At 38.4% G+C, this 20,952-nt stretch overlaps 1 protein-coding gene across 3 annotated transcripts in view; it reads left to right on the top strand.

Moving 5' to 3' along the window:
* The window catches only part of LOC130922933 (SH3 and PX domain-containing protein 2A-like), a 104,319-nt gene that overhangs the window by 5,663 nt on the left and 77,704 nt on the right, over positions 1–20,952 (top strand). For all 3 annotated transcript variants that reach the window (XM_057848216.1, XM_057848215.1, XM_057848214.1), the window contains exons 3-5: positions 6,934–7,009; positions 10,284–10,360; positions 13,034–13,125. In XM_057848216.1, coding sequence (XP_057704199.1) covers positions 6,934–7,009; positions 10,284–10,360; positions 13,034–13,125 — 245 coding nt within the window. The remainder of the gene's footprint in view (positions 1–6,933; positions 7,010–10,283; positions 10,361–13,033; positions 13,126–20,952) is intronic.

Genomic DNA, 20,952 nt, shown 5'->3' with positions numbered 1-20,952 from the left:
GATTAAGCAGGTCAAGCAAACACTACGAGTTGTGTTTCGTCTAAAGATGTTTCTCTAAGGTCAGTTGGATTTTTTTGGTCAAAACCGATAGACTGTGCTTCTTGGCACCTTTCCGGCAGTTTGGGTAGGTCTAAAGTTTATGTACCACAGTAAGTCAATTTGAGTTTTAAAGGGATCCACGGATAGAAAGACATGTCGTTCTTAAAACATAAATGTTAGTACAGGTTATAATAATTTGATATTAAAACCCCTATTAATGTTTCCGTTTCAAAAATATTTGTAAAATTATTTTAACTAGTAGGTCGCCATTGTTGTTGACCTTGCTGGGCGGTGACGTCACAGGGCCATGCTGCCGTGCTTCACAGAGTCACTCTAAAAAATAACAACAACAAAAAACGTGTCACTCTTTAATTATGTAAGGTAGTGATTGAAATACGCCACAAGGTGTCAATGGCGAGTTTGAAATTCATTAGGGATCAAGCTAATGAGTGCGTTTTGTCCCTTGACTGATGCCGTAGTTTTTCTTCAATGCACAATGGGGTGTAAGGCAGAAAGAAAGGAAAGTGGACACAGGCGTTCAGATTCGTAGCTTGGACCGCCCCGTTTATTGGCATAAGCTTCAGCAACTCCTTCACCACAAACATAAGTATCATTAAGTGACAATACAACAAAAATAATATTCATAGCTCTCAAAAAATAATGTTCACAAGAAAAAAAGTGCTTCAATCTGTATAAATGATGCCCTATTCTCACACAGTTAAACAACAATGCAAAGAGAACTGGCATTCACAAATTCACAATCAAACTATATATGCATAACAGGGGTCGCGTTAACCGAATATTTTCCGTCGTTGACCGGTTTTTTAAAACGGTGACGGAAAAAACTGAAGTCCATCCGTCATTTTGACAGGTTGCAATTCACACCCCAGACCACAGGGTGGCGAGTGAGCATATTAATTAGCTATTGTCTCTCTTGATGCATGACGTCGTTGGCCTTACTCGGAAAAACGTCAATGACACTGAGTGTTTGCCTGGCACGGCCAGACTGTTCTCCCTGTATTTTTCAAACACTGAGAGAAAAGTCTGGGACACAGCCTCTCGAGTAGGTACAAAATCAATTGACAAATCAGATTTGTTTATTTGCGTGACGTGTTCTTCACGAGCAACGTCACTATTGCGCGCCGAAAGTCGTCTCTACAACAACACGGATGGCGGGAGAGCCGAGAATATGTTCCAATCCGCGGTAAATTCAGTTTTAAATGAGCTAAAACACATCGACACGAGACATTGACAACAGTCTGTCTCGCGCTAGCCATGTTGAATAAACTCCGTTCTCCTCGTATGTTTACTTCCGCGCGCAAGTCCCTCGTCCTGCCCTCGTCGCTTTGCTAACGGCACGTCTGCCCGTCGCTGATTGGTGCACTCCGCTGTCTGTTTGCCTCTTTTTAAGCTTGTTCGGACAGAATATTAATTAAAAATGAATGAAAACTAAATACTATTGAATATGTCATTATTATCATTTTAAAAATGTAAGTGACGGGTAAAAATAGATTATGACCGGATTTTTATGACACTGTCAGACAAAATGACAGACAACGAAAAAGTCTAGCGCAACCTCTGATGCATAATACACAAACTTACGCAGAGTTTGGTCAAGTTCTATTTAAACATTTTAGCAACTCGTTTAGCTCAACAAATACACTGGATGGCAATATTTAGTCACAATATACAAACTATGACACTGGGAGCCATTATCACAAGTCTTGTTTGTTGTGACTGATCTACTACGGCGTCAGTCGAGGGACAAGACACATAGCCTGGTACACCAGACTCACCGCTGTTCCAGCAATTGAGTCTGGCCACCATTCAGCGGATAAAATTTCCAGGGTGGAGCAAGCCACAACAAACAGACAGCGGTGTGGACCAATCAGCGACGGGCGGAGGTGACGTTAGTAAAGCGACGAGGGACTTGCGGGCTCGGAAGTAGACATACGAGGAGAGCGGAGTTTATTCAGCATGGCTAGAGCGAGACAGACTGTTGTCAATGACTTGTGTCGATGTGTTTTTGGTAATTTAAAACTGATTTTACCGTGGATTGGAACATATTCTCGGCTCTCCTGTTCGCCATCTGTGTTGTTGTGGAGACGACTTCCGACGCGGAAGAGTGACGTTACTCGTTAAGAACACGTCACGCAAATAAACGAATCTGATTGGACGGTTGATTTTGTGCTTGCTTGAGAGGCCGTTAATGGGCTGGGTCCCAGACTATTCTCACAGTGTTTAAAAAATACAGGGAGAACAGTCTGGCCGTGCCAGGCAACAAAACACAGTCATTGTCTTGAGCTCTTATTAATTTAAAACTCGCCAATGACACCTTGTGTTGTATTTAAATCACTACCATACATAGTTAAAGAGTGACAATGTGAAGTGTGGCAGCGTGGCCATATGACGTCACCACCGTGCAATGTCAACAGTATATGGTGAGCTACTAGTTAATTTTTTTATTTAAAATTTTACAAATTCTATTTTATTATAGATGGGTTTTAATATCAAATTATTGTAACTCGAACTCACATTTATCTTTTAAGAAGTACATGCCTTTCTATCCAAGTTACCCTTCAAGGCAGAACTACTACCTACCGTAGGTGTACTAACACATTCACAATCCCATTGTAGTTTTTAAAGGTCCTTAACTATTGAATCAAATCTCTACCTCTGTGCTTATTGGTGAGTCAACCTCTTTGGTAGCCTTTTGGAGTACAGTAAAGGAAACCCATTTGTTCTGTGGTCCCATTCTAATATCCAGGAAATGTTTTTCTGTGTTGAATGGAAACAAGAGTTTCTCTCACGTTTCTGTCATCATGTTCATGGATGGCTGATTTTTAGATGTTTTTGTATCCCAATGGTTATCTGTGTGGATCAGCACTCTATAGCTGTACATGTAAAGTGGGTAGCAAAAGTGGATTTTGATAATCCATGTGAAACAGATGGCAGGTGATGACAATATTTTGATAAATATTGAGCAGGTGCAACGTAGTAAATGGGTGAGGTGGTGTGTTGTTAGATAGGATCGAAGCAGGGTTGTTAAAGTCAAGAAAAGAGAGTTGCAGTTTGGAAGATCACTGAGGAGTTCTTCCAAGAATTGATGCAGAAATCCTGGCGGAACAAGGCAGTCTCATTGTTGTGAATTGCTCATTTTGCACTCCATCCGTTGATCCATCTGAATATTTTTCTTCCCTCAAACCATGAACTGATATTTTGTTTGTGTGTCGGCCAACCGACACCTACGATCCAACTCCAGATGCCTTCTCGGTTTTTGGAGCACAATTGCTTGTTTTGTGCGCTCTGGAAGCTGACAGAGGCAAAATAAAGAGCCATTTGACACCCCATACTGACAAATGTGTTCATGATCTCATCAGATAACTATCAATTCAGTGGTAAACAAAGACAGGTCACAGTGTGGACGATTATCAGCAGGCACTGCTGTAGACATGCTCTTTAAAAGATGTCAAAACATCTTGGAAGACAGACACTTTGTGTTGTTAAAACCTCTCAAGTCCACTTAGCATAGCTCCTAACAGTCCCTCTGCATCACAATCATCATATATTATCCGCCTCTTCACTTATTTTCTTTCTTGGTACTTAACTTAAATGCGGTTTGCCCTTCCTAATACATGTGCAGACTTAAGCACATTAACCTATTTTCCTGTCAGAATAGTGCTGAGCACAGATCTATTTTTTTCTTTTCTGTTTTCTCGAAGCGGTCAGTGTGTCAAGCAGAGTTTACAGTCAGAGAGAAACAGAAGGGATTTTTCAGCCTCCACACCCTGCAGCCTCAGTGGATTGAGCACATGGGTTTTTGCTGCATTCCACAGGAGGATTTGGGAGTGTGCGACCTGGCTTGCCTTTGCCTTTTGGACCCAAACTTTCCCAAAAGTCTGTTAGCTGCCATTTTTTTCGGATTTGGAGAATTGGATCGTAATCAGTCTTACCCTGTCTGCATTCTATGGGATCTAATGCAAAACAGACTGAGTGATAAGATTGCCAAAAACAGATGTCCAAATTATTTGACGAGAGGCAATTGTTATTGCAGCTTCTGATACTGCACACGTTGTTAGGTTGTATCACTCAACCTACGCAAAAGGAGTGTAAATCCTGTCCAAGAAGGTCGAGGTCAGTGACCTCTAATCTCTCAGTAGTAAACAAGTTTGTAGATATGTCAAAACAAAAGTCAAGAATTGGAGTCCCTGCCCACGCCAGCATTCCTCCAGACTCCTCCTGCCATAGATTGCTTTCCAAAAAAGTTCCATTGTCTCCAGTTCCATGTGGTGCCGTTTATTTGCCTATTGCTGTGAGCTCAAGTATGTAAAATCCTTTAAATTATTGAGATTTTGGTGATCACTAAGAGATTGATGTTGTTCTTTCTTTAATATAGCAGAATTGTGTTCATCCTCTCACATGACTTGTGTAGGTGGCTTGTATGGGCAGCATGCTGTCAATGCAGTATTCAAATATTGTAAAAAAAACAAAACAAAACAAAAAACTGCAGTATTGTAGAGATTCACGGTGTATCCAATGTGGGTCACTCTTCAAGTTGGCCAGCTGTTGCCCCACGAGCACTTTTCACACCTGTTGTGAGTGCATCGAACCACACCCCATGGGATGATGTCATCAACGCCTATGGATGTCTCTGAAAGGTGTTGAGTGAGCCATCCCATCACAGATGAAGTCGAAATTCCCCTCGTGTCCAACACAGAGCACATTTCCAAAATAAAAAGATTTTTGGAAGACCTCCACCCAAGTTGTCGAAGTAAATGAGTACTACAATTCATGATCATAATAACTAAAAAGGACTATTCCATCATTTCTGTTTCATACAAAGCACCTCATCTGATGACATGCAAATTTTTCTTCGGGCAAAGATCATTTGAGTTATTAGTGTTTTGAGTTCTGAACAAGCTGGGGGAACAAATTGAATTTATATCTCTCAATTTATATCCCAATTCTCATCCTACATGGGATCATTGGAATAATACTTATTCAGCATTTTTTTCATGCAGAGTGTTCTCCCGAGATAACAAATGAACCTCAAAAGTGAAAACAGAACCTCCTTGGACGAGGTTACTCTGTCACAGACGTACGATCCAAAATTTTAAAACAGTGCGGTATGAGAACATGATGTTTTGGGTTTACTCGTAAGGACTTTAGAGTGGATTTTTGCCCATTCAAACAAGGATGTTTTTCTGACACAGCATTTCATTCTGCACTTTTAAACACAATGGCAATAGTTGACCGTCTACGAAGGAAACCACATCTTTTAACCGTCCGTGCTTGAGCAGAGGGTAAAAAGTCATGAGGATTTTGTAAAGGCAGCAAAAGAGGGTGCTGAAACCAAAACCACATCTTACCGCAAAAACCTTAGCATCAACTCTGAGTCTGTACTTTCACTGTTTTCCCACCTGGTACTTTTTGACTACATTTCTACACTATCCTGTGCTTGACGTTCACAATTTTTTTCTGCTTCACTAAACACATCTGGAACATGGCAAAGCGGAGTACACCAATGCAGAAAAGTGACTGTCTTTAGATATTGCATCACCTACAGAGGTGGGTGGAGTTGCCAAAAAACAAGAAATACACAAGTAAGAGTAGCGTTACTTCAAAATAATATTACTCAGGTAAAAGTAGTTCCAAAAGTAGATCCTAAAAATCTACTTAAGTACAATCAAAAACGTATTTGGTGAAAAGAATATTCAAGTCACATTGTGAGTAACTTCTTAAGATGTTTGATCCTCCCCCACCCCCGCATAAGGTTATCTTTATGAAGTGTTATTATTATACTGTCCTATAACCAATTACATAACCACATTAATCCAAATAAATACAAAAAAAATCATTGAATTCTGGCGAAAGAAAAAAAATCTACAGAAATGAAGCATCATTCGTCCAAAGAGCATGAGTGCCCTCTATCGGAGAAAACATATTTCCTACTAAGAAATTAAAAGTACCATATCTCCGGTTTTCCGTTGTAAATCGGTGCCAAATAAAAACTGGGAGAGAGGCTAAAATCCACGCTTCCAAGTCATGTTGACGGCAGCGCGCTATGTCATATACTTCATTTTTTACAGTTCTTTAAAGATACCACGTGATTGAACAGGCCAGAGTGATCATAGAATGGCAAGCTTGAGTCGGATTAGTATAATGGAGTCATGTGATTATTGTTGTGACTTCTCATTGTTGAAACTGGTAGAACCACTGTTGGCATCTATGACAAAAATTAAAAAAAGGAAAATCTAATATGTAGAATAAAAGGGAAATATGTAGCGACTAGTGTAGCCCAAAGTAGCGGAGTAAGATTAATTTTTCTTCAAAAAAACTACTCTAGGAAAAGTTATTAATAATGTTATTGTTATTATAATGTATAATATATAATGTTATCAATTATGGCTTCGTAAAACTACTCCTAGAAGTACATTTTTCTCAAGTAAATGTAATACGTCACTACCCACCTTTGATCACCTTGATTTATGTTAGAGGAAACTGAGGAAATCTGAGTTCATTATACAATCTCACGTCTATGTAGCTCCACTGTCTGTATGACTTGAATGGTATGCTGCCCTCTGTGTTCATTATCTGATGGCTTTTTACATTTCTTGAGTGGAACGTGCTTGAGAGGGCATTTTTGCCACTTAAAAGAGCCTGATGTAACAATGTCTGCTGCCTCAGAGATCAAAGTGGCTCATATTTTTGATGAATGACACAGTAGCAGGCATGTAGTCTGCTATTGAATTCATGTACCATTACAGAGCTCGCCTGAAAAAAAATACCACAAATGACTGACTGAATTTCTGGCGTGATTGACATTTTTTCTTTCTGTTATTGAAGGGATACAGATGTGGGGTCAAATAGTGTTTTCTTTCTACACTGTTACAGATGAGGATTCTTGACAAATTTCCTATTGAAGGTGGACAGAAGGACCCTAAAAAGAGGATTATTCCTTTTTTACCAGGTAATGAATCAGCTTAGTTTACCATTCACAAATTGACTTGTTTGCATATTTTTTGTGCGTTGTAAAGCTGCCACAAGATTTCTACCAGAACTCTGTCTGAAAAGGAAAGCAATACCAACATTAGTGTTGTAAAGCATTTTGAAGTTATACGAGATTTGACCTGATCTGTAAAGTGACAGTTAAGGAGAGTCTCCTTAGCGTGTACATTTGTACATGCATGTACACTTACAGTGAGAAAAATAAGTATTTGAACACGCTGCGATTTTGCAAGTTCTCCCACTTGGAAATGATGGGCGGGTTTGAAATATTCATGGTAGGCGCTTGCCCATTGTAAGAGACAATCTCAAGAAAAAAAAAATCCGTAAATCACTGTGTATAATTTTTTAACAACTTTTCACCAGGTTTGCACAGACTGTAGCAGGGATTTTGCACCACTGCTCCACACAGATCTGCTCTAGATCAATCAGGTTTCTGGGCTGTCACTGAGAAACACGGAGTTTGGGCTTCCACCAAAGATTTACTATTGGGTTTAGGTCTCGAGACTGGCTAGGCCCCTCCAGAACCATGATATGCTTTTACGAAGCCACTCCCTGGTTATTCTGGCTGTCTGCTTTGGGTCATTGTCATGTTGGAAGACCCAGTCACAACCCATTATCAATGGTCTAACTGAGGGAAGGAGGTTATTCCCCAAAATCTCACAATACATGGCCCTGGTCATCCTCTCCTTAAAACAGTCCAGTCGTCTAGTCCCATATGCAGAAAAACACCCCAAAAGCATGATGCTACCACCCCCGTCCTTCACAGTAGGAATGGTGTTCTTGGGATGGTACTCATCATTCTTCTTCCCCCAAACACTATGAGTGGAATTAAGACAAAAAAGTTCAATTTTCATCTCATATGACCACATGAATTTCCCCCATGACTCCTCTGGATCATCCAAATAGTCATTGGCTCCTCCTGTGGAGTTCTTGGCTGATTCCTCACCATTCTTTGGATAATTAAGACCCTACAAGGTAGATCTTGCATGGAGCCCCAGTCCGAGGGAGATTGACAGTCATGTTTAGCTTCTTCCATTTTGTAATAATTGCTCCATTGTTGGATCTTATACCACCAAGCTGCTTTCGAATTGCCCCGTAACCCTGTCCAGCATTGTAGAGGTCTACAATTCTGTCTCTGGTGTCTTTGGACAGCTCTTTGGTCTTAACCATATTAGTAATTGGGGTCTTTCTGATTGTTTGGGGTGGACAGGTGTTTATATGCAGCTAACCGCCTCAAACAGGTCAAAAAGTCAGACTCAAAAGGTCCACCTCCACTCCACTTTTTCATTGGACTTTTTAAAGGTGACTAAAAGGTCTTTGAGGCTCACAATTCTAGCTAATGGACAGGTGTTCAAATACTTATTTGCAGCAGTGTAATAAAATATTTATTAAAAAATCGTACACTGTGATTTACGGATTTTTTTGTCTTTAGATTGTCTCTCACAGTGGACCTACCGTATTGGTCCGAATATAAGACGGCCCTGATTATAAGACGACCCCCCTTTTTCAAGACTCAAGTTTGGAAAAAAGACTTTTTGAACACCAAATTAATTTTTATACAGAAAATAATTACAGTACATCTGAAACAAATGATTATAACAATACAGTGCCCTCCATAATTATTGGCACCCCTGAAAAAGATGTGTTTTTTAGCTTCTAATAGTTTTTTTTTGTTTGTTTTTTTCAAATAATATGGGACCTTAATGGAAAAAAGAGAAAAATCCAACCTTCAATACAAGTGCATTCATTCAGTGGGGAAATGATCCCACATAAAGAAAAAATTATTTGACATCAAATAATGTGTGTGACAATTATTAGCACCCCTGGTGTTAATACTTTGTACAACCCCCTCTTGCCAACAAAACAAGGTGTGGGGACTGAGATGGCCATAGGAGGAGCTTGATTTTGTGTCTGGTGAACCATTTCTGTGTAGATTTGGCCATCCATATGTTTAGGGTCATTGTCTTGCTGAAAGACCCAGTGATGACCCATCTTCAACTTTTGGGCAGAGGGCAACAGATTTTGATTTAAAATGTCCTGGTATTTCAAAGCATTCATTCATGCACCCTAACAAGGTGCCATCTAGCGTCGTGAATGGGTATGTCTAGACCGCGAATATAAGACGACCCCCACTTTTTCAGTCTTATTTCAATGCAAAATACACCGTCTTATATTCGAGCCAATACGGTACAATGACAATTTTGAACCCGCCCATCATTTCTAAGTGGGAGAACTTGCAAAATCGCAGGGTGTTCAAATACTTATTTTCCTCACTGTACACGAATAGAAGTTCCTGTACATGAATAAAAGAAGGAAATATCACCCATGTTTTTATGGCTCCAGCTTATTGTACACTATCAGGGCCAGTCATGTCGCATTGTTTTTCTTTTACGATCATTCACTCCAGCAAGCCCAAGCAGTGCGCTGTCGGCCATAAAGGCAAGACGTTTGCAGTGAGAAATTGGTCTAATCTGATCAACGTATTTTGAGTCAAAGCAGAAGGGAGCAGTGAAGAGATCCTTTGTAAAACAGGCTGAACTGCTCAAGTCTGGGTGATGCTATTTTGGGCTCCTGTAAGCAAACTCGCAAACACACAACAAATAAGATGCATTATTTTCAAAACCAAACTATATTTTGGATGTGTGTGATTATGTCAAATACATTTTGGTTAATTGAAACAGATATACAGGTAAATGAAACAGTGGACAGTTGCAGAACACATATCTACATTTATGATTTGTAATTTCCATTATACCAAGTGTGCTTGGATGATATCAAGGCTACTTTACTGTATGCTCACACTATCAAAGTCAGAGATGAGAAATATGTTTGTTAAAAAGTACACAGTAGACTTACTAGCTGTATCTTGTTGCTTAGAAGTAAAGGTATACTATGTGCTCAATAAATTATATTAACAGAAAGTTTCCACATAACTCTCTTAAAAAGGGTCAAATAATTTCAACGGCATTAAAACATTTTGCTCTTTACAAGTATGCAGATGGTCTGCTTGCAGTTAAATCAAGCAATCAAATGGGGAAGCCTCAAAGCCATCTTGTCCTAATATTGACTTTATTGCTTCATTTGCTGTTTTTACTAAAAGAATAGGCGAAGATGAAAACTCTTGAGAATTGAAAAGAAAAAATCCAAATCACAAAAAATCTTCAGCATTCAATGTATATGTTATTACTTACCATTAGTTTAATGAACAAAATTGCGTGTGTTCTTTTCCCTTCTAGGTAAGGTCCTGTTTCGTCGAAGTCACATCCGAGATGTTGCAGTCAAACGACTGAAGCACTTAGACAACTATTGCAAAGTAAGCCCAAGATTGCACGTCTTTTCCTCAGAGCTATAATTGTCTAAAAACACATGTCCGTAAATGTAATTTTATGGTCTGTAAATGCAATAAAGTTTTATGTTCTAGGTCAGACAATGACTGACTCTTTAGTGTTTGTGTTGGTCAGGGTGATAGGGACAAGTTACCTCTTTGAGAGTTTTATTCGCAGAACATAAGTGCTGCAACTTTTTTCAGGGAAGCCTTTCGGCATTTATCTTCCCGTCCCAGGCCTGAACAGGAAAGCGACTGCTCTATCTGCACCGCTCATTTCCTGTGGCCAATGTAAATAGGCAGCCTTTAAAAGAAACCAAGGAAGTGGGGGCACACTCACTTGGACCAGAATACATGAAAAAAGTACGAATGAATCAGCGGAGTCAACACAACATGCAGTTGCCTGACCCACACTTCATTGTTAAGTCAGAGAGGAAGTGCTGGGCAGGTGTGTTGCAAAGCGTGCCACTGATTTTCATTAAGAAAGTTTCAAAGGCCAAAACATTAGGTACATTAAGTAGAATACAGTATAATAAGATCTGGAAAAATCCTGCACCGCTTTTGCAAATATGACCCCATTTGTAATTCATGGAGGGAGCTAAATTTCAAAATTTATATATTACTTGACAGTTTTTAAGTACTTTTCCACCTCAGTTCTTTAGGTTTAATCATAGACTTCACTATCAGTTGACGGGAAACGATGGTGGCCTATTTTCAAAAACTTAAAATTCAAATATTTTCAAAACAAAAGCCGCCAGTGCCTAAAACCAAAACAGGCACCTGCCTTAGGCATATATGAGTCTCCATGAGCAGCGGCATCAAAAAATTCAGTCTTTCTCTAATAAAATCCAGATTAATTATTTTTATATAAGTATTACAAAACTTAAAATGGCTATAAAATTCTCAGATTTTACATTAGATGCACAAAAATCTCCAAATGCAGAGATAATCACCAATATTTTCAGGATCAATAGCAATATTTAACATATCTAAGTTTTTGCCTGAAATAGTGACTTAATTTTTTTTAATTTAGTGCAATTTTGTGTTTTCAACAGCAAATACATCACTCAATTTTCACGTCAGAAACTTAATACTTCAGGAAAGTATGCAGAATCATCTAAATTGTACTCAACAAAAGCAAAATTTCCGTTTTTGATTCTGATGTCACTATTGCCTCAGCACGTCTTGCCGGCTATCAGGTGCTCGTCAGTTTTAGATTGAAATGTTGCATAAAATAAAACACGTAAAAAAAGCCGAATTTTTTATTGTATGGTTTCGGAAATGTCTAAATTACTAGTTTTTTGCCAAAAAATGGGCAGTTGGCCGAAAATTACCTGATTATTTGAATGTAATATTACGATATTGTGTCGATACAAAATCCAACATGGCGGCCATCACAAAACATAGAGCTTTTAAAGTGTAAAATTCTTGTAAATAAAATGCGTAAATCCTGGAATTTCTATAGATGTAATCGTAACACAATCTAGATTCTTGGTTAAAAGCAGTTATCATTCATTTTACGTAAATATTTCAACCTAAAGTTATGCTAATTTTTTTCAATTTTTTTCTTTTTTTTGTTCACATTTGAAAGTGCATGCATGGTGCTATTTTATATAATAATTACGTTGAATCCTCGACCAAATCACTCTTGAGACACTCCTGCCTGCTAGCATGCACCAAAAACTTTGTCCTGTTTCCACCTAAATCTGGCGATAGAATGCAGCGTGTGTTTGAGTTTATCGCAGTGAAAGCTGCCAGGACACTCTGCCTGGCCCGGCCTCCTACGGGAAGCCGTTGCGCTATGTCTGTAGGAGCTGTCTCGTCAACTGATAGTGAAGTCTATGGTTTAATACACAACTGGAGAGTCAAAGTTTCTGAAAATTGGCAGTTGAGTTTACTTAACATACAGTACTAACAAATAACAAGCAATACAGTATGTAGCCTAGCTGAGCAGCTTTTTATGTTTGAGAGACCTAATAGAATGACGCTGTACTAGAAATGAAATATTGTAATGAATTAAATTGTAAATCATACTGTTTCTATATGACTTCATCCATTCATTGACGTGTCTGTGGTTTCGGGATAGAAATGGCAATTTGACACTGTAAAAAAAGAATAGCATCAAAACAAGATCACACTGTAAAAAGAAACCTGGTTACAGAAAAAACAAAACAAAAAACATCTATAGTCGATAAAGCGGTTCTCAGTGTCGTTTTTTCCCTTCATTACTTTTTTTTTTAATTGACATTGCTTTTTATTTAATTACTTTTATATATTTTTAAAAAGTAAGCATTTTTCAAACTCCTGGTTTTCACATTCAATTTTCTTTTAATCAGAGTGCTCTGGCTCTGTAAGTGTGCTCCCCTAATTAATTTAGTGAACACCACAGACGAGCCCTTCTCAAGATGCCCTTTTAAATATGTTTTCTATAAGGCTTTGTTTATGGCTCCTGTAGCAGCTGGCTGAGACAGACGATTGTTATTCTATATCACCCCTACAGGCTTGACTCTAGAAAAGCAATCCTTCTCTCTTTCTCTCCACACCCTCCACCTGGTCTTAACATCTGACTGACTGAGTAGTCAGAAGCTTACTCACTGCTAGTGAAACCTATCTCAAAAAACATTTGACCTGCTGTTGCTAAACAAGCTTTCTCATTCGCAGGCTCTGTTGAAGCTCCCCACCCACATTTCACAAAGTGAAGAGGTTCTGAAGTTCTTTGAGACCAAGTCAGAGGACCTCAACCCTCCCACTGAGTGAGTAACTATCACAGTGTGCGCTCCATATACTGACTCATGTGCTCTCATCATACTGTATGTGTGTGTTGGATCCAGATGAGTGAGATGGCCTTTAATGAAATATAGCGTCTGGCAGGGGACATCTGATCCCAGAACAAATGCAATTAGGATCAACGATGTCATGAAAATGTGGCAAAGTTCACCACTCGTCATCATTTGTCACTCTCACTTAAATCATTCGCTACCATAGCAACAATGCTCACGTTTCAGTGCCACTGGCGGCAATTGAAGTCGACTCCCTTTTAAGTGGGAGGGCTGCAGAGGTGGGTAGTAATGCATGTACTCCGTTACATTTACTTGAGTAACTTTTTGAGAAAAATGTACTTCTATGAGTAGTTTTACTAAGCCATGCTTTTTACTTGAGTAGATTTGTGAAGAAAAAACGCTACTCTTACGCTGCTACTTTGCGCTACACAAGAGTCGTTACATTTCCCTCTTTATTTTACATATTAGATTTAATATGTTTTGCCAGCGATGCCAAGAGTTGCTCGACTAATTTCACCAATGAGACGTCGCAACAATAATCACATGACTCCATTAAACCAATCAGATGCAAGCTTGCCATTCTATGATCACGCCAGCCTGTACAATCACATGGCGTCTTTAAAGCACTGTAAAAAATGAAGTATTTGACATAGAGCGCTGCCCTCAACATGAGTCAAAAGCGTGGATTTAAAGATCTCTCTCAGGTTTTATCTGGCACCGATTGACCACGGAAAAACGGAAATATTATCCTTTTAATTTCATTATACTAACTACGAAGGAACTATTCAAACTAGGAACTGTTTTCTCCACTAGAGGGCACTCATGCTGTTTGGACGAACTGTACTTCATTTCTGTTTTATTTATTTATTTATTTGGCTTAATGATGTTATGTAATGGGTTATTGTTTGGTATCATTATAACAACAGTTCATAGAAATAATTTTTAAAAAAATACAAAAAATACCATTGTTTAAGATTTTATTTTAACAAAAATAAGCAGTTACTCACATTGTGCTTATTACTTGAGTATACTTTTCACTGGATACTTTTTTACTTGTACTTGAGTACATTTTTAGGATGACTACTTTTACTTGAGTAATATTATTTTGAAGTAACACTACTCTTACTTGAGTTAAATTTTTGGCTGTTCTACCCACCTCTGGAGTGCTGACAGTGAATGTTCATTTCCAGCCCTCCCAGTCACAATGGTCACCCTAAATGGCAGCAAATTAGTTAAGTTAGGGGGGGGACTAAACCTCTGTTACATAACAAATGTCTCTTTACTAATGGAACTTCAGTTTGGAAGCAAAACTGTTTTGCTCCACTTTCTGCTGCCTGTCAACATTTGTTTGTCAACTTATGTGATCCAACCTCCATAAAATTTTCGCAGCATCCAGTGTTGTAGAAGTTTTTTTTTTTTTTTTTTTTTTTTTTTAAATACAAGGTACAATAACTTTATGGATTGGTTTTAGTAAGATGACGAGTATCAAAATAGCCATTTCATCCTTTTAGGAAATTGTTTGGACACCCCTAGTTTAAGTAATATTCTTATCCTTTTATTTATGGACATTTAAGCTTTGTTGTAGGTAGTGCAGAGGCGTGAATTTAAACTCTTCAGACCATGAATGTTGACACTGCTCTGTCCTGGCCCACTCAAGGGGAAAAACCTCTTGAGTCATCTTTCCATGTCCGGCAGCCCCACACGCTCATGCATGTTAATCCCACTTCAAAGTAAATTGAATTTAAACAAGGGTTTGTGTGGGGTCTCAAAAGTCATGCTGCACAAATGCTTCACTACTGAGGAGGGAAGTCAAAAGAATACTTTCATGAGGCATTATCGCATCATTTACTTTAAAACATCTATTATGAGATGACACAGTCTACAACCATTACATTTTGGAACGCCGGAGATGTAACCTTGTCATGCACAAATTACGATTTTTACACTTTAACACTTATAGGGCATTCAGTTAACTGACTGCTGTTATTGACTATGCTTTTTGTCCAATCCAAATGGATTGGATGTCTCGCACTGTCATTTGCACCAAAAGATAAGCACTCACAGCCAGTTTTCATGGTTTAAATTAATTGGACATCACCATCAATGGAGTGCAATAAGTTGAATACAATAGAGAAGAAACAAAAAAAACTTATAGTGTTGTTTAGGCAAGGCAAATTTATTTGTATAGCACAATTCCACACAAGGTAATTCAAAGTGCTTTACATCATATGACAATGCAAACACACAAATAAAATACACAAAAGTCACATTAATATAGAGGACCAAATGGGGCAAAATGAAATATATAAATACATCTCTAAATAAACACTTTAAAGATATATTTATAGTTTGAACTTATACTCCTTGGTAAACAAAAGCATTTTAGCCCCGAGGCCCAGAACCATAAGTAGAGGTGGGAATCTTTGGGCACCAAACGATTCAATTACGATTACGATTCAGAGGCTACGATTCGATTATAAATCGATTATTGTTGCACCCCACCAGTGTTGTTAATAACGGCGTTACAATATAACGGCGTTATTTTTTTTCAGTAGTGGGTAATCTAATTAATTACGTTTCTCATCTTGGCAACGCCGTTACCGTTACTGAGGACGGAAAGGCATGCGTTACTATGCGTTACTATATTGGTCGAAAAGTCTGAGGGAGACGGACTCACCGAGACGACAGAGCAGAGCAGGAGTGGGGAGGAGGCAAGAAAGTTGTGATGCCGAGCAAACGTGATGCTAGGTAGCTCCAATAATACATGTTGTAGCCGATAGCCTACAAACTACGCCCGCATGTTATGGTAGATATGGTAGACATGGAAGATATCACATGTACTGTATATAGATATAACTAGATGCAAAATGACAGACATGGCACTAAATGCTTAGTAGACAGCCGCCATCTTAAAGCAGTAGGCTTTTTAGGACGGCTCTGTTGCAGAGAACCTTCCTAGCGAACCTAAGTAACTTTTTATCTAAAATACTTCTAAATCGGCAAAATCTTGACTTGAATCTATCTTTAAATGATGAAACAGTTTTAAAACTTTCATATGTCGAAAGTAGAGCGAAGGGAACTAATGCAATAATGGGAGCAATTTTAACAACTTTTAACAGTTGATTCAGGGTAAAGGCTAAATTAGGGTAAAGAATTGGCCTCGGGCCAATTGTACCAAAAACCTTCACAAAAAACTTCACATAGTGTGGCCAATGTTTTTGTTTTGTTTTTTGTTTGTTTTTTTTGAGGGGAAAAAAAAAAAGTGATTATCACCAATTACTTTGCCAAGTAACTAATTACTCTTACATTCAGGTAATTGAGTTACTAACGCAATTACTTTTTGGGAGAAGTAATTTGTAACTATAATTAATTACTTTTTTTCAGTAAGATTAACAACACGGCACCCCACCCACCAATTTGTAGCTGCTTTTAATGTTTCGTACATTAGTTCCAAAATTGTTCAAAAATCCTCTCAGGCTAAACCAAACTACTATTTTCAGTATCAAATTAACAGTTAAAAACTGTACTGTACTGTACTGTATCAGCAGCTTTAAATTACATTCAATTAATTTAATATTGTGAAAAAGTTGTTTTAAGTTTTAAAACTGTTTCATCATTTAAAGATAGATTCAAGTCAAGATTTTGCTGATTTAGGAGTATTTTAGATAAAAAGTTACCGTATTTTTCAGACTATAAGTCACACCTGAGTATTAGGCGCACCAGCCCAAAAATGCGCAATGAAGAGTTAAAAAAACATATGTCGCATTTTGGGGGGAAATTTACTTGATAAAATCCAACACATTGAACAGATATGTCATCTTGAAAGGCAATTTAAAATAAAAATACAATAGAGAACAACATGCTGAATAAGTACAGTATGATAATGTTACATGATGCATGAACAACGAAATGCGAACGTGGCTGGTACGTTAACGTAACATAGCTATTAAGTTATTCAGATAATGATAGTGTAAAGAACATGCTAACAAGTCACACATAAGTCGCTTCAGAGTATGAGTCGCACCCCCAGCCAAACTATGAAAAAAAAACAGCGACTTATAGTCTGAAAAATACGGTAATTAGGTTCGCTACAATAGAGCCTTCCAGAGAGGTCTACTGCTTTAGATGGCGGCTGTTTACTAACGCCGCCAAGTCTGTCATTTCGCATCTAGTTTTCTATACATGTTCTAACGCCGCTGTCGTCTGTCCTTTCACATCTAGTTCTACATATATGTGATATCTACCGTAACATTTTTGTGGCTGTATGTTTGTAGCAACTAGCAATTTGGTGTGGTTGGTAGCGGCTGTCGGCCGCAGTCAGGTATTATTGATTTTTTATCTAGCGGCATTAGTTGAACATGATATTTAATCCTGGTCCGTTCCTCATTGCCTCCCGATGACCGCGTTAACTGTGTTTTAGTTCAGCTTTACCTGGTATATTTCAATAATCGGAATTTGGATGTTTGTCAATCGTTCTCGAATCTTCCACGACCCAATCACGAATAATTTAAGAATTGGAAATTTAGTTAGTTTAATTTTAGTTTTTATAATAGTAATAACAATACACTTTATTTGAAGGCGCCTTTCTGGCACTTAAGGTCACCGTACAATCATATTAAAACATTAAGGCAGATTTAAGGTTAAAAACAATAAAAATTAATAAGAAAAAAATAAAAGTATAGAACATTTATGACAGATTTAAAATATTAGACGGATGTCAAAACATGAGCAATAATAATAATTAATAATAATAATAATTATTGGAAAGCCTACTGCCCGTAGTTAGCTGGGATAGGCTCTATCACATCCACGACCCTCGTGTAGATAAGCGGAATGGAAAATGAATGAATGAATGAATAATTAATGGAAATTATATAAGCATCGTACTACAGTGCCTTGCAAAAGTATTCGGCCCCCTTGAACCTTGCAACCTTTCGCCACATTTCAGGCTTCAAACATAAAGATATAAAATTTTAATTTTTTGTCAAGAATCAACAACAAGTGGGACATAATCCTGAAGTGGAACGAAATTTATTGGATAATTTAAACTTTTTTAACAAATAAAAAACTGAAAAGTGGGGCGTGCAATATTATTCGGCCCCCTTGCGTTAATACTTTGTAGCACTACCTTTTGCTCCAATTACAGCTGCAAGTCGCTTGGGGTATGTTACTATCAGTTTTGCACATCGAGAGACTGACATTCTTGCCCATTCTTCCTTGCAAAACAGCTCGAGCTCAGTGAGGTCGGATGGAGAGTGTTTGTGAACAGCAGTCTTCAGCTCTTTCCACAGATTCTCGATTGGATTCAGGTCTGGACTTTGACTTGGCCATTCTAACACCTGGATACGTTTATTTTTGAACCATTCCATTGTAGATTTGGCTTTATGTTTTGGATCATTGTCCTGTTGGAAGATAAATCTCTGTCCCAGTCTCAGGTCTTGTGCAGATACCAACAGGTTTTCTTCCAGAATGTTCCTGTATTTGGCTGCATCCATCTTCCCGTCAATTTTAACCATCTTCCCTGTCCCTGCTGAAGAAAAGCTGGCCCAAACCATGATGCTGCCACCACCATGTTTGACAGTGGGGATGGTGTGTTCAGGGTGATGAGCTGTGTTGCTTTTACGCCAAACATATCGTTTTGCATTGTGGCCAAAAAGTTCAATTTTGGTTTCATCTGACCAGAGCACCTTCTTCCACATATTTGGTGTGTCTCCCAGGTGGCTTGTGGCAAACTTTAAACGAGACTTTTTATGGATATCTTTGAGAAATGGCTTTCTTCTTGCCACTCTTCCATAAAGGCCAGATTTGTGCAGTGTACGACTGATTGTTGTCCTATGGACAGACTCTCCCACCTCAGCTGTAGATCTCTGCAGTTCATCCAGAGTGATCATGGGCCTCTTGGCTGCATCTCTGATCAGTTTTCTCCTTGTTTGAGAAGAAAGTTTAGAAGGACGGCCGGGTCTTGGTAGATTTGCAGTGGTCTGATGCTCCTTCCATTTCAATATGATGGCTTGCACAGTGCTCCTTGAGATGTTTAAAGCTTGGGAAATCTTTTTGTATCCAAATCCGACTTTAAACTTCTCCACAACAGTATCTCGGACCTGCCTGGTGTGTTCCTTGGTTTTCATAATGCTCTCTGCACTTTAAACAGAACCCTGAGACTATCACAGAGCAGGTGCATTTATACGGAGACTTGATTACACACAGGTGGATTCTATTTATCATCATCGGTCATTTAGGACAACATTGGATCATTCAGAGATCCTCACTGAACTTCTGGAGTGAGTTTGCTTCACTGAAAGTAACGGGGCCGGATAATATTGCACGCCTCACTTTTCAGTTTTTTATTTGTTAAAAAAGTTTAAATTATCCAATAAATGTTGTTCCACTTCACGATTGTGTCCCACTTGTTGTTGATTCTTGACAAAAAAATTAAATTTCATATCTTTATGTTTGAAGCCTGAAATGTGGCGAAAGGTTGCAAGATTCAAGGGGGCCAAATACTTTTGCAAGGCACTGTAATTTATAAACCCATTTATAATTTCAAAAATATTTTTAAAATACAATCATAATAATACAATGTAAATAATTGCAAATATTTATTAATTAATTAATTTATTTTTTTGATGGGGTGGCAAAAATAGTCACTTTAAGTCAGTCTTTAATTGTCAAAAAAAAAAAAAAAAAAAAAAAAAAAAAACTTACCATAAATTCATGTTCTCTATAAAGAGTTAAAGGTCTTAAGTGTGAACTTTTGAATAGCTGTCCATTGTAGTGACCACTGTCCCTGAAAGGGTTAACAATACAGGATGCATTTTGTGCTAACACAGGTCACTGTAGGTGGTTCTTTGAAAACTCATCTTCTCTTGCCATCTAGTGACAATCATGCATCTGCACGTTGGAAAATGTTATGGGATGCTATGTTGTCAATATGCCGTTAGAGGGAACCAGAGGGCAAGCCTCAACGCTGTGATGGAATTCTACAATCTTTGTTGCTCAGACATACCGTACTGTATTTCTACTATCAGCGCTACTACTGTTGCTGTACTAGTACTACCATCAACACAGTGATATTTCCTAGAACAAAAAACACTAATAACAGAACAACTACTTCTCCTACCACCTGTACAGTAATGTTATTACCATCACCATGACAACTGTTACTAATACTACTTCTGCTACTAAAAGTAGTAAAAATGAAATAATGATGATATTTGAAATGGATTTTTGGATAATTTAAAGCTTGCAGGTTTAAAGCTCACTGTTGTCTGAGTTGCAGTTTTAGCTGATAAATCATTCACTGCCATTGACGGCGATAGACGTTCAGTCCATTTTGACTGGTAGGTCGGGCAGCTATCATTCACTGGCAGCCCCTCCCAGGTCTGGCAGCCAATGACATAACATTCACTCAGTGTTATGCAAATTTTTGACAAACAGAATCCGTTGGCTAACCTGTAGTCCGAGCGCATCTAATGATTCCTAGTGAAATTACACTCCATCAATCCCCTTGGAGATGATTTTTTTCTCCTCTGCATTTAAGCTTTCCGAATAATTTTAGGAACCATGTGCACATCCATCCAGACACTCCGGGACTCGCTCCAGCTCTCATGGAAGTATGCATAATTCCACTAAACGCATGCATACTGTATCTACATTTCTAACAGTGTTTGCCTACTCAGCGGCGATAATAATCCACTCTTCGCAGTTGGAGTTTTCAATAAATTTCAGTGAGTATGTGTGAGGCCTGCCTGGCTGTACTTACATCTGGATGATGCAATTTGAGCATACGGTGCCCCAGTG

The sequence above is a fragment of the Corythoichthys intestinalis genome, chromosome 10, assembly GCF_030265065.1.
Source record: "Corythoichthys intestinalis isolate RoL2023-P3 chromosome 10, ASM3026506v1, whole genome shotgun sequence".
NCBI classification, from domain to species: domain Eukaryota; kingdom Metazoa; phylum Chordata; class Actinopteri; order Syngnathiformes; family Syngnathidae; genus Corythoichthys; species Corythoichthys intestinalis.
Note: the sequence above shows the minus strand (reverse complement) of the source record. Positions and strands in the feature narration are given on the sequence as shown.